The sequence below is a fragment of the Aplysia californica genome, unplaced genomic scaffold (assembly GCF_000002075.1).
Source record: "Aplysia californica isolate F4 #8 unplaced genomic scaffold, AplCal3.0 scaffold00442, whole genome shotgun sequence".
Lineage (NCBI taxonomy): Eukaryota > Metazoa > Mollusca > Gastropoda > Aplysiida > Aplysiidae > Aplysia > Aplysia californica.
The window spans coordinates 452,217-465,388 of record NW_004797712.1 but is presented as its reverse complement, the minus strand read 5'-3'; the positions used below and the strand labels follow the sequence as shown (position 1 = coordinate 465,388).

At 39.7% G+C, this 13,172-nt stretch overlaps 1 protein-coding gene across 2 annotated transcripts in view; it reads left to right on the top strand.

The window, feature by feature from the left end:
• LOC101858050 (nuclear-interacting partner of ALK) overlaps positions 1-10,375 on the top strand; it is an 11,508-nt gene extending 1,133 nt beyond the window's left edge. The window contains exons 1-9 of one of the 2 annotated variants that reach the window (XM_005104931.2): positions 794-915; positions 4,008-4,146; positions 4,479-4,629; positions 5,377-5,460; positions 6,384-6,511; positions 7,180-7,286; positions 8,378-8,549; positions 9,292-9,504; positions 10,131-10,375. In XM_005104931.2, the coding sequence (XP_005104988.1) occupies positions 803-915; positions 4,008-4,146; positions 4,479-4,629; positions 5,377-5,460; positions 6,384-6,511; positions 7,180-7,286; positions 8,378-8,549; positions 9,292-9,504; positions 10,131-10,223 (1,200 nt within the window). In that variant the 5' untranslated portion in view covers positions 794-802 and the 3' untranslated portion in view covers positions 10,224-10,375. Of the gene's footprint in view, positions 1-793; positions 916-4,007; positions 4,147-4,478; positions 4,630-5,376; positions 5,461-6,383; positions 6,512-7,179; positions 7,287-8,377; positions 8,550-9,291; positions 9,505-10,130 lie in introns of those variants that run through there. The other variant, XM_035971479.1, reaches the window with a different exon arrangement.
• Positions 10,376-13,172: the final 2,797 nt, after the last annotated feature.

The window sequence follows — 13,172 nt, the reverse complement described above, 5'->3', positions numbered from 1 at the left end:
GCTTTAGGGGTGACTTAATGCAAAATAGGTTACTGCCATGGTCAATTAGTCTTGTTTTCCCGCAGTAGTACCTTTTGAAGGCATTTTTCAAATGAAGTGTATAGATCTCTAGATTCTAGATAGAATCTAGTCCGGAAACGTTGCCCCAACCACAACTGAAGTATCTGAATATTCAGACATTTAAAAATCTCTAGCTCTAGAAATTGAATTCGAAGCAAAAAATGCTTCTTCCCAGTCCTAATGACAGAATGAAAGATAACGCCTCCTAAAGTCTAAAGGTTCCTCCTAAATCTCGCTAAACCATTCGGAGAAAAAGAGATCAAGTTTATTTTCCCGAGTGTTCGGAAAAATAGTCACTTGGAAAATGAAAAGCGAAATACACAAAATAAGCATCATAACAGCCCAACCTGTTCTCCTTGTCAAGTGGACTTGGGTCCTTCTTAGCGAGCTGTTTCACTTTGTTCAAGTCGCCGTTCCAAGCAGCCTTGTGAAGTTTACCCAAATCCTTTTCTCTCACGTCATAACCAATATTCAAAGATGCAACTGAACCTCTTGTTGATCCTGATTTTGGGGAAGCCTCGCCGCTTCGAGCAGGCGATCCTTTTCGAACTTTCCTCCACAACTTTTTCATCTTGACTGTCGTAACTAAGAACGCTTTCCAGTTTGAATGCCGAGTCAATGAGTCTCCGCCATTTTCACAGCTCAACTAAGGGCGATTATGCGCGCATTCTTTCCAATGTAATAATGTTGACATGTGGGTGGAGCCCCTTTACAGGAAGTTTTTCAATTTTCAATTTCAATAATGGCAGCCACCAGTACAACGAACGACACCCAGACCCACACTCCAGAGAAAGTGAAAAATCTCTTGTCTTCGTTCTTGGCTTCCTCTGAACAGACACGAACGGAAGCAATAACGTAAGTCCCCTTGCCTTTCGCCCTTAAAATGTTGGCCGGCTCTATTTCTCCAAACGTTCGGGAAAATAACTTACACTAGATGTAGTTACACTGACACTTTACTTTATTTCTCCGAACGGTTTCCGTTCTCAAGATTTGTTGATAATAAAGCGAATGGAGTGGCCTCTATTGTGTGAGTGTGTGTGTGTGTGTGTGTCAGTGAGTGTGTGTGTGTGTGTCAGTGTGTGTGTAAGGTGTGAACGGGGGTGGGGGACGTGGAGGGATTTGTTTTTCTAAGGCAAGGCAAGGCCTTTGTTTTTTTAAGTGGGGTAAGAGTAAGAGTGAAGAATAGCGGACCAGCGGACTGGGACTACTTTTGCCTCTATTAAAGACTATTATGTCATGTCTCAACCGCTGGTATTTTAGGAGTTCAGCACAGTTAAAAGAGCGGTTAATGGCTTTTTTTTTTAATCGTAATGCTATTTTTATAATGAATGGAAGGGAAATTGTGATGAAAAACTATTAGTAATAGTATTACAATTTCGGGGTGAGAATAGTGCAGGCGAGTCTTTTTGGCTATTCATATTCTCACCCGGTGCGCGTTCACCGTTATAGCCTAGATCTAGGCCAACAAATTTTGCGTTCACCCTAAACCACAGAATTCTGCACTGTGATAACAGAAAAATTGTAGAATTCTGTGCAGTGAACAAACATTCCATTACAACTGTGGCCTACTAAAAGCGTACAATTTTGTCTGTGGGCAGTGGAGAGAAAGAGAGAGAGGAGTAGCGCGAGAACTTCCAGTCAAAACAAAATGGCGACCCGCGTAGTTCGGCTCGATTCGAACAGTGAAATAGCCGTAGCATCTTTGAAGACGATCAAATTAGCTTACTTTTGTGCTATAACGTAATTTTTTCTTGGCTTTTATCAATTTGATCATCCACGCCGATAGACAGTATTCCAAAATGAGGAAAAGCAGGTCTTGTTTCGCAGCGGGTGAGAATAGCCTAAGCTGGCAAGTCTCACCCGGGGTGAGAGGTAGATCGTTTTTCTATTCTCACCCCGGATGAGAATAGCCACTTCCATTTTTAATGGAATTTAGCAGGAACTAATTTGTGTAGTTAGCACAGCATCCTTTTCTCAACCGTACCGTGGTCCGGGATACTTCATTTATACGGTCTCTGGGCCTACCTAGTTCGGGAAACTTTATAAAGGGCGTGAGCCTGGCTACCCGGGAAGCTCACAGGCCCTATATATATATATAGATCTATAGGGATGACCTACTTCGATTAGGAAGCACGCAGCTATAAAGGGCATAGATGCTGACTTTTTTTCAATGGAAAATTTCAGCATTCCTTACATGGAAAATGACGTAGTAAATTACAGGTCAAAGTTATAAATAGTGACCAATGACTTTGCAAGTTATCTTGACCTCGTAGAGCGTCTCTTGGCCAAAGATCGTACTAAACAAAATAGTTCACTCAGCCAAAAAGGTGTCCGCAGAAGTCCACACATTGGTTCAGATTTCGCTGCAGTCTTTGTTTTTAAGCTCTCTTTCGTTTCACCAGAAGAAGAATAGGAATAGCACAGTTTGTTAATTTCACTTTTTCGAAGAGGGTGCCACTGAATATTGAGGACACTTTTTTTTTAATTGGCTCAATTATAGAGGCGTGAACTATCTTGTTATACACAATCTTTATGTAGACCTAGAAACTGAAAAAAGGAAGATATCTACAAGTCACAGTCACAGTACAGATTTAGGCCCCAATAGCGCAGGCAGGCCTTTGATAGGCCAACCAGTGTAGCGTTCTCTGTGAACAAACGTTCCAGCGCTCTTGTGTTGAAAGCGTGCAATTTTGTCTGTGGGCAGTGAGAGAGAAAGAGAGAGAGGGGATGAGAGAGAGAGGAATAGCGCGAGAACTTCCCAGCAAAACATAATGGCGACCCTGCGTAGTTCGGCTCGATTCGAAAAGTGAAATTGCCGTAGCATCTTTGTAGACGACCAAATTAATTTACTTTTGTGTTTTAACATCATTTCTTTATCTTCGTTTTTGTCAATTTGATCATCCACACCGATAGAGGGTATTCAGAAATTAAAGAAAAACAGGTCTTGTTTCACACCGGGTGAGAATAGCCAATACTGGCAGTCTCACTCGTGGTGAGAGGTCGATTGTATTTTTATTCTCACCCCGGATGAGAATAGCCACTGTCTGGGAATAATGGCAGCCAAAGAACAAATCACTCTGTTTCATCTCACACTCACACATCTTTGAATCTTTGCATGCAGGGCTAAAAGTTGGATGATATGACCATCACTAACAACAGAATTTTAAAGATAACGGTAAAATAAGCCCGTTAATAATGATTGAATGGAGGTCATTGGCTGGCAACTGCAAACTAAGACTAAGGGTACCTTGTGTTATGTTGGGTTAGTGTGGTGTCACTGTCTCAAAACGAGCAATTTGTAGACTAGGTTAATTCAGTTATCCTGCGAATGCTCCCAAAAAACATTGTTTGTTATAGAGCTAAGAAAACATTTTTTTTTTAGGTTTTAGGCCAACAGAATAATGCTATGCAAAGGTATGTGTGCACAGTGGCAAATTAATAAATGAGCTGGAGTTTTTTTAACACTCGACAGACAAAAGTGAACAAGCTAGAGCACTAGAACCATATATTCTGCCACCCTCCAACTGTATTTTCCCATAACTGGAAAAATTGTGTTGAGGAATGTTATGTTATCAGATTTGAAAATGGCTCTTTCTGGTGATTACCTCTGTGGTCTCTCTCTCTCTCTTTCTCTCTCTCTCTCTCTCTCTCTCTCTCTCTCTCTCTCTCTCTCTCTCTCTTTCTTCTGGCGCTGTGGCGTCATAAACGGTCAGCAATGCCGACATCACGCAGGAACTCAACACTTGCCCAGGGATCCTTTAAAAGAGCTGAAAGTGGGTGATCTGTGGTCTAGTAGGGGAACACTGAAGAAGAAAAGACAGATTTCACGCCATGATTCCAAAGCCATTTAGAAGGAATAAATTTTGCATACTTTCTGATCTTTTTATTGAAAGCTGTTGTTTGAGAACTGCACATTCACTTAATTTCTTTGTTTCTGTCTAACTCAGTCGAGGAAATGCAAGTGTGCAAGGTGAAAAGACTTTTCCAAGTGATGGAACTGCATACGACCTCCGACCCCGACTTGCCTGCTCAACCAGTGTCCTAAGGAGTTATGACAGCTATCTGCAGAGATTAGACACATTTTCAATATCCTTGCTCTGTTGTGAAATGTAGTAACTATACTTTACCTTGTTAACTACAGCTTTTTGGGTTTTTTTATTTTATTGAGAATGAATGGAGCTGAGTAGATCTAGTATAATTACCTGATGGCCTTCTTAGTGATTCTACTTTTATCTTTTTAACTTTTTCAATACTCTTAGAATAGGGAACCAATTCCAAGCTCACAAAAAGGTATTGTATTCACTTGCTATTCATGTGGAGAAAATCGTAGAAACAGTGCTTTATACATATCATGTTACAAAATTCCATTTCACGTAATAATTTTATTCTGTACTAGTGTTGACCTTAACCTTCATCACTCTCTCACTTGGTTCAACAAGCCGGCAGAGCTTAACCCCCTTATCTGTGCTCGCTATGGCTGGGAGAACATTGACACTGACATGCTACAATGTGTCGGGTGCAAAGCTTTCCTCTGTGGTCAGCTCCCAGTCAAGACAAATCCTGAAGTGTGTAAGTATGAAGCACTTTTGTTGTGGTCAAGAATTTATTGGACAATGTGTTAATATAACATGACTGTGTTTTAAGGAGCCGTTTCATTTGTCATGACGAAATGTTCAAACTGTTTTATATTGTTGTTGTTGTTGTTGTTACTGTTGAGGTGCAACCACATTAACCCTTTGTTTTTCAGATTTGGACAAATTGAGTACTCAGTGTAAGACTCTGCAATAAGCATCACTTTTTAAAATGGCATACTTACACACACAGTCAAAATACAGATTTAAGAGGGAGTGATGGACACAGTTCTCCAACAACCCACTGATTCATGTAATAATGTGACCGAAGAAAGACTATTCTTACAGTTTCAAGACAAGGGATAGCTTGAACTTAGTTCCCTATATGTGCCCGTAGGCCCCTTTCTGCAAAATACAGTTTACTGTCTCCTGATTATGGCTTTCTTCATTCTTAGCGTCCTTGTCAGTGCCACCCTTGGACCCTTTCTTGACCTTTATCTGACTAGGTAATGTCTATGGGTTCTGAAAAAAACCCACCAGTTTCTTTAACTTATGTGTTTGCATACATTGTGAAAATTTAAGAACATTTTCTCGTGTTCTTATAGGAAGACTTCACGCTCTTAAACAGTTGGCTCAGCGCACAAGACGAGGATTTTCCCTACATAAATAAATGGACCACCTTCAGTAACCATGTTTTAAGGGAATTTTTTTCATCCTTTTTCTTGTCTACTTTATCTCTCTCCAGATGAGGAAAGCCTGTCCAAGCTGAAAAAGAACTTGCTGGCTGCACATGACAAGTTCTGTGCCCTTGCAGTCAATCCCTGTCCAGGTTTGTTACAAACAAGTCACATTTTTTCCAGTTTTCTCTTTCAGCCAGGCCTCTGGAGTAGAAGCCTTATTAAGGCATCTCCCCTGTGAGTCTCAGTGCCACCCCCCCCCCCAACCAGGATCCTTCCTTCTTTGGCCTGGTTTTCTAGTATTCTCATATTTTTAGACTACTAAAACATCCTTCATCATTAATAGTCTCAGACCATGTGAATGTGTGGATTTATAAGCTTTTTTTTGTTGGCTTTTTTTTTACATACTTCTAAGCTGGTATATTATTTCTTTAAAAACATAAGCAGCTTTGCTTTGTGCTGTATTTCTTTTCATTTGACCCCTGTACAGAAGCAGTTTAAGTGAAAGCTTGTCTGCTTCTTAGTTTTTCTTTCTGTGGTAAATTTTGTAGTAAAAACATTCTTGATTTGTGACTGTCATGGTAAGTACATTGTTATAGAAGTCTGATGGGAGAAGATGTGTAAGGACTGACTATAAAGTCTGCAGGGTGTATTCGGCTTTCTTGTTGTTTTTCCTTTTCATTTTTCTGTGGTGTATTATAAAAGGTGGGGGGGGGGGGGGTCAGTTTTGTGTTTTCTTTTGGGTATGAAGAATTTTCTCAAATACTTGCTCAGCTCTTTAGTTTCGTCAATTTTGTTTTTGTGGAATAAACTTGAAGCATATAGGATAGTTGGGGGGGTTTTGGGGGGTTTTTGTATGAAAAGTATGAAAGCATTTGACTGTTGGGAAGAATTCCACACGCTTCTTTGTGTCCACAGTGAGTGGTTGGCAAGCACTTCTGTAGTGGGGGCTTCCTCCTTCTAGCACTTTCATTGTTGTCAGAATCTTTATAAGTTCCTATCTGAATGCGCATCTCAATGGGTGTACTGTCGTCAGTAACTTGTAACTGAACAATGGAATTCTTTTTATTTGCAGAAAGTTTTTGTCGTGTCCCACTCCATGATCCTACCAATCTCACAGCTGAGTATACTGAACGAGCCTCCAAGTTGTCTCAGATTCAGGAACGGCTCCCCGTTATCGATTACACAAGGTTACACGAGCTGGTAGGTGCTTTCTTTGTCGGTAAGATTCTGTCGACTTTAGAGTATTCCTTACTGTCTTCTGTGTTTCAGTTCAAATGAAGGAGGTGAATTTAAAAGAACGAATGATTCTGTTTTGTAACGGATCCATTGTAAAATCAGCTTCTATTTGCTGTGTATCTCAAATCTTTTATGGTGTGTATCTATTACTAAAATTTATTGATTGCCTAGAAAATCATAATTTTAGTTAAACGAACGAAGATGCTGTTAGGGGCCACAATCCCTCCTCAGCTTTGTCGTGATGTGCTTTTTGTTTGCTTTTGGACATTTGTGCCATATGCTGACAAATGAGTGTGATACGCATAGGAGATGTTTCATTTTGCTTTTCAACTCGACCGGAAATCATTTTCTATCGTATTGCCCAAAAGTCACAACAGTGGTCATATGAGACTGGTGAAAATAATGTGGGAAGTAAGAAAGCATTGGAGTCATTCTTTTCGTGAGTTTTGTACAATGCTGTGTCTGTCTTTGACAGGAAATCTCAGCATTTCGACTGCTTAGTGTAAGATGTCGCCAAACGCCATTTTGGAAAATGACGTATGACAGAGTGTTACACTGAGCAGTCGATTTTTGCTTTTTGTTTACGTCCTGTTTGTGATTATATTGTGACTGCTGGCGCCCTCCTCCTACAGGAATATGATGAGGGTCAAGGGGCAGCTTACTGCAAGAAACACCTCATGCCGGACAGTGACGTGTCCCCTCAAGCAGTCACGTTGGCTTTCACCGGATGGACCACCAGGTGAATTTCTCTACCGCTCTCATTCTGCTTTGGTTAATTGCTGAAAGGAAATTTGGCAATCCTGAATGTAACTGTCGAAAGTGTAAGGGAGAATTAGAACAACTGACCAAAATGAAGAAGGCCAGGCACTTTCAGAAAAGCCTTTTGCTGAGCTTGAGAAGGATTGCTCTTATGGGTTACTGATCTTTGGATGAATTGTTACATTGTTACTAGAATGTCCATTAGAGTGAAAGCACTGCGGTTGTGTTCTAATTACAATTCTCAGTAATTTAAGGCAATTATTATATGGTTCTAATAACAATTCTCTGGAATTTAAGGCAATTATTAGGTTGTGTGCTTGATTCCTGAACACACATGGTCTAGTCTTTCTACAAAAGACACACAATGGGCAAAAGTTGCTGAAAGACATTGAAGACAAAGTACTGAAATTCCAATTACAAAGACAGTCAATGTGAAAACAACTGGTAGTGAGAAGCAACATCTTACTGTGGTGTAATCATTTCCTGCTGAAGGTCATAAACTAAAGCCAATGTTGATTTTTTAAAAGAGACTTTGCAAGCTCGCTGAATATTGATGTTTTACAGCAACAGGACTAGATTTTAAGCCAAGATGCCAGTGTATGGATGTATACTGCATGCTGAAGAGGTGTCAGATGAAAGTTGTACAGTCGTCTAATATGTGTTTGTGTTGCATGTTATTATTTGATAAGAAACACCATGGTACTGCGAGAAACCTTGACTTCATGCGAAGGATTGGTGAAAATTTCAAGCAAAAGAGGGATAACTTCGGCAAGGAAGGAGGATTCTTACATAACATATGACACATTATTAATGAACCACGAGGTTAAGATAACAGCATGCTCTTATCAGTTTCTGCAACAGGAAATATAGATTTACCTCATCAAATCAACACAATAACACTCACACCCAAATCTGTGTACGTATGATATTTTTGTTGCAGGAAAGTTATCTCAGCCTTGTGTGGTTTTAATTTTTTTTTTCTTTGCCTGCCCTTCCAACCTGGGTTTAGAACATTCCCTTGGTTCCCTTTCCATGTCATTGGGTTTAAATTGTATTTTATTCCTATCACAGTTCACAGAATGTCCTTGTGTGTTGTATGTGCCGCCGACAAGTTGGCCTCTGGAATTATGCCCAAGAGTCTTCCAGAGGGCTGGCTCCAGATTCCACTACAAAGGAGAGCAGCGATGAGGATGAAGAGAGTAAGGAAAGTGGTGAACCTGAAGCTAAGAAAAGAAAAATGAAGGTAAGAGAACAAATGTTTGGGGTTTTTTTTTAAAGATTGATATATACTAGAAAGAGATATGTGTGGTCGGTGAACACAGGTTCACAATAGATGTCAAGCAATGTTAGTGAAGTGGTTTTTGTAAATGAGTGGCTACACCACAGATGCCAGTAAAGATAGGTTTAATGTGTTGAAAGGGGCGTTGAACCTCTATGTCATATATTATCAATGTGGTAGGCTGTTGACTGGGTACTATTCCTCTGCATATCTGTATCTGTAAAGAGTATTTTTGTGGCAGCATTTGAAAATCAAAAGACTAGCCAGAAAAAATACTTTCTGATGTAAAGGCCTTTCTGTAATGTGTAGTTTTTGTGGGCTTTCTGAGTTTTTACATTTTCAAAATGGTTTGTGGTTTGTTTTTGTTGTTTTTTATATTTTTTAATGGAAGGAGACAAATTTGAGAAAAGCAATGTCAAAATTTCTAGACCATTTTTTTATTGTACAAAGCATAGACAACACTTTCAACTGTTGTGCCGACTTTCTTTTACCCAGCCAGTGTATTTCTTTTCATTAGTATAATTAATGTATGATACACTCGAACCTGCTCATACAGCCACCTGTCCAAGACAGTTACCTATGCACTTCATAACAGTTCCGACTTGGATTTTTTTCAGGTAATATTAACAATTGCATATAGCGTTTATCCACACGTTACAGCATGCTCTATGCACTTTATAACTGTTCATGTCTTGCATTTTTTCAGGTGTCTATAAAGCAGAAGTTTGACCCCATAGAAGAGCACTGGCACTGGTGCCCCTGGGTAACAGAGACAGAAGTGCCGTGTAGCTCGCCTCCGTCGGGACAGCAGGCCGCCCCAGCTCAGAGACAAAAGTCCCTGGCATTTATCACAGCCATCAAAGTCACAGCTCCAGGACTCATGGATAACAACACTGGCCTGGCTCATGCCATGAAAACTGTAAGTATATTTAGTAGGCTCACAGTGGTCATTTATACTGTGGGCAGTTAATTTCTTTATGACATAAAAAATAGCCATCAAAACTCGGATCTGTTTTGATTGTTCATGACAGCCACTCATTGTTGAGGGGGAAAAAATAAATGTTGTAGACAGGTTGACGAAGTTGATGTAATGTGCCTGCCTCTCATGTCAAAGAAGTATTTGAATCTAGGGTTGGTGTTTGCATGGTTTGTATGCCTGGGTTTCCCCTGAATTATTCATACTGGTAATCATCACAGGGTTGATCTATTAGTCTTCTCTCACTCACAGAAGAAAGAAAGACTTGGAGTGAGCTTCTTTCCTGTCTAGGGAGAAATTGACTTTTTGCCTCCTCTGCAAAGACAATATTGTTGAGGAGAGAAATTTATTCTTACCCAGCCATGTAGCACAAAGCACATCTTATTACGTCTACTCATTTATCTGGTCAAGAATTTCTTTTCGATACAATGTTCACATTGTATGCAATTCATATGTATGCATTCTGTATGTGAAAAATGTGTACTTTTTCTTTCACTTTCAGGACACTTTACTTTGTACTTTTCATGTACATTTTTGCTATCTTCTAACATTTCTTTTCTACTTTTCAGAGTCCAATGGTTGAAGGCCTGCGATGTTTCAGACGTGTTATGAAGTCCTGGTCATCTCCTAAACTGTTGTCAGCTGGAAATTCTCCGACCTGAATCTATCATTCAAATATTTTTACGTCAAGGGTCCTAATTGTCATCTTCATATTATATTGTCTGAAGTCTCTCTTTTCTTATGTTGAGTTGTTCATTGTCCTTTTTGTACTTGTGGTTGTTCAAATACATTAAAAGTGGAGAGAGAAAAGTAATGCTGTTTTTGTGTTCACTTATTTTCTACTGGGCGGAACATATACAGTCAAACACTGTTATACCGCCTACCTTGGGATGAGCATAAAGTTGACGGTACAGTGGGGCTGGCGGACTATAACGTGATAGCAACAATTGCTATCTTGACTAGTGGTAGATTGGAAAGGGCAAGAGACTAGAGACAAAGTGTGGCCAGCCTTGCCTCATCTAGATCTGTCTTGAGCATGGAAATGTCAACAAGAAGCAACCATTCACATGTAAAGCTCCACTGTGAATTCAAATTGAAAAGCTAGGATCAGAAGCTGGGCTATATGGCCAAGGACATCGTAGACATACTGTTTTTTATATAGCCTACTGATATTCATTAGTCATTGGGCTGCCTTAGACCTCTCCTGTAGACTTGAGCGTGAGCCCTCACAGTATAAATAAAGCCTCACACACTGGATACCTGGCACAGCCAGACATTTAGCCAGTACGCCAAGGTGGCGAAGTTGCTTTGAAGTTTCTTCAGGCAACTTTAAAATTTCCTTCCAATTTTTATTTAAATATTGGCTGAAGCTTAAAATTAATAACATTATCATAATCAGCACAAATCAGGAGCAAATTGATGACAAGCTTTAGAAATAGCCCAAGTTTGCAGAGACGTGTGTTGAAGTTGAAAAGAGATTATCAAGCAGCCACAGAGTTGGTGCCGTGTGTAGTGTGTACCTCTCTGATGGTATATCCGGGCAAATTTTCATTTAGTTTAATAAGGACAGAGCAACTTGATTGGACAGTTGGCGGTGTAAGTGCGTAAATACTATGTTTACTTAGGCTTTCCTTTTCTTTGGCAAAACCTGGTGGTACAACAAGGTTTGACTATATGTGAGGCGCGCTGACAAAATGAGGTGCTCCTTGCAATCCACAAATGGAGATATTGGCCAAAAATTGACAAACGGGTCAAATTTGTTGATTTTTTAATGATGCCGTATTCTTTTTAAAACTAAAATATGCCTTTTATCATTTCATACTTTTATAAATTGTAAAAGCTTCACCTATAGGCGAGGCGTATCCTTTTCCATAAGGCTCGAATCCGAGAAATAACTCATTTTGTCAGCACACCACATATGGTATGTCTTTTGTCAATATTATTATATCAATCTGTCTTTCGCTCTCCTACACATATAAACACACAGCCACACACAGTGTAAATCAGATACAGCGCAGAAAAAAAGCTGTCTTAGACAACAGTAAAAAGCTGTCATCTCTTCTAGCTATAGGGAGTTACTTGAAGAGAAGCTTCCAATTTAATATGGGATTGACAGAGTCAGTCTGCATTATAAAGGTCAGTGTGTCTGGAACAGACTGTAGAAATGCTGGTGGTTGGTTGGCGGGCGCTCTGGTGTGGTTTGCTTCTTCCTTCCAATCCAACGTCTATCGTCCTTATCTCTCCTTTTTTATGTTTGTAGTAACTGTCTTGTAACACCTCTAATCTTCAGCACTTATATGACTTAATTACAGTATAACACGGATAGCTCGAATTTGCCGGAACCGACCTCGGTAGTTCGAGGGATCCGTAGTTTGAGGTATATATTACAAAGATTTTTTTTTTTTAAAGGAACTGCAGGCACAGTTCGACGGATGTGTGATTTCGAGTCTTCTGTGTTCGACCTATCCGTGTTATACTGTAGTGTGCTTCAAGTGCCGTAAAACTCTTATTAAAACAAACAAATTAATTCTGAATAGAAGCAGAAGCAGACCACAACAAAATTATAGGTTTGAGCAAGTCGCTAATATAATAAGGATCACATTTTGTCTAGAACAGACTACAGAAATATTAGAAACAAATATTAAGGTAATAATAAGTATGGATCCAGACCATGGCACTTGCCTGAGCATCAAGGACATTTTAAAAAACTGACTTTATGAAAGATGTATCAATAATTCCTTTTTATTGTTAAGGGAGATGGATGTACCATGTAACTCTCATTGTGAGAGATTAATATTCGTCTGACTCTCTTTAAGAAGAGACTTTCTTGATGGAATATGCATTTTGTCAGGTTTTGATACATCATTGATAGAACAAATGCTGGAAAAAAATAGAAGAAACAGACCACAATGCCCACAAGACCCATTTTTCAACGCTGTACATTAAGAGAGTCTGACAAATTTATCTGGCTTTCTTAAAGAGATTCGGAACAATTATATGCAGTTTATCCATCTCCCATAAAGTAAAGAGATAAACTGTATGCTCGGTAGCCTTCTTCTTTTTGTATATGACATGACATGACATTGGTTCAACAAGTCTGACCCTCTTTATGGGAGACGGAACTTTCTAGATGAAAGATGGACAAGCAGTCCGACTCTTCATGGAGATGGATAAACTCTCAAACTCCCAAAATGGCAGGTGGATAAACTGACTGTCTCAATGGGTGATGGATAAACTGTCTGGTCCTCTATGGGAGACAGATAATCTAATTTTCTTTATATGGGAGACAGAACTTTCTAGATCGAAGACGAATAAAATCCGACTCTTTAAGTGGGAGACGGATAAACTGTGACTGTGATACTATTGATGGGAGATGGCCAAACTCAAATTATCAGTCTTTTTATGGGACGAACTCGCTTTATGGGGAATGGCCCTATTTAAATGGAGAACTCTACGAGACTCACTATATGGGGAATAAAAATTTCTAAAAGGAGGACTCTTAACACACGTGATGCCGATCGGTGACAGTAAGAAGCCGTCCCTTTTCCTCATGGGACGCCGGTGTTATATACTCGTAGCTTGTACCGCACCTGTATCCTGGACCGTGGGGA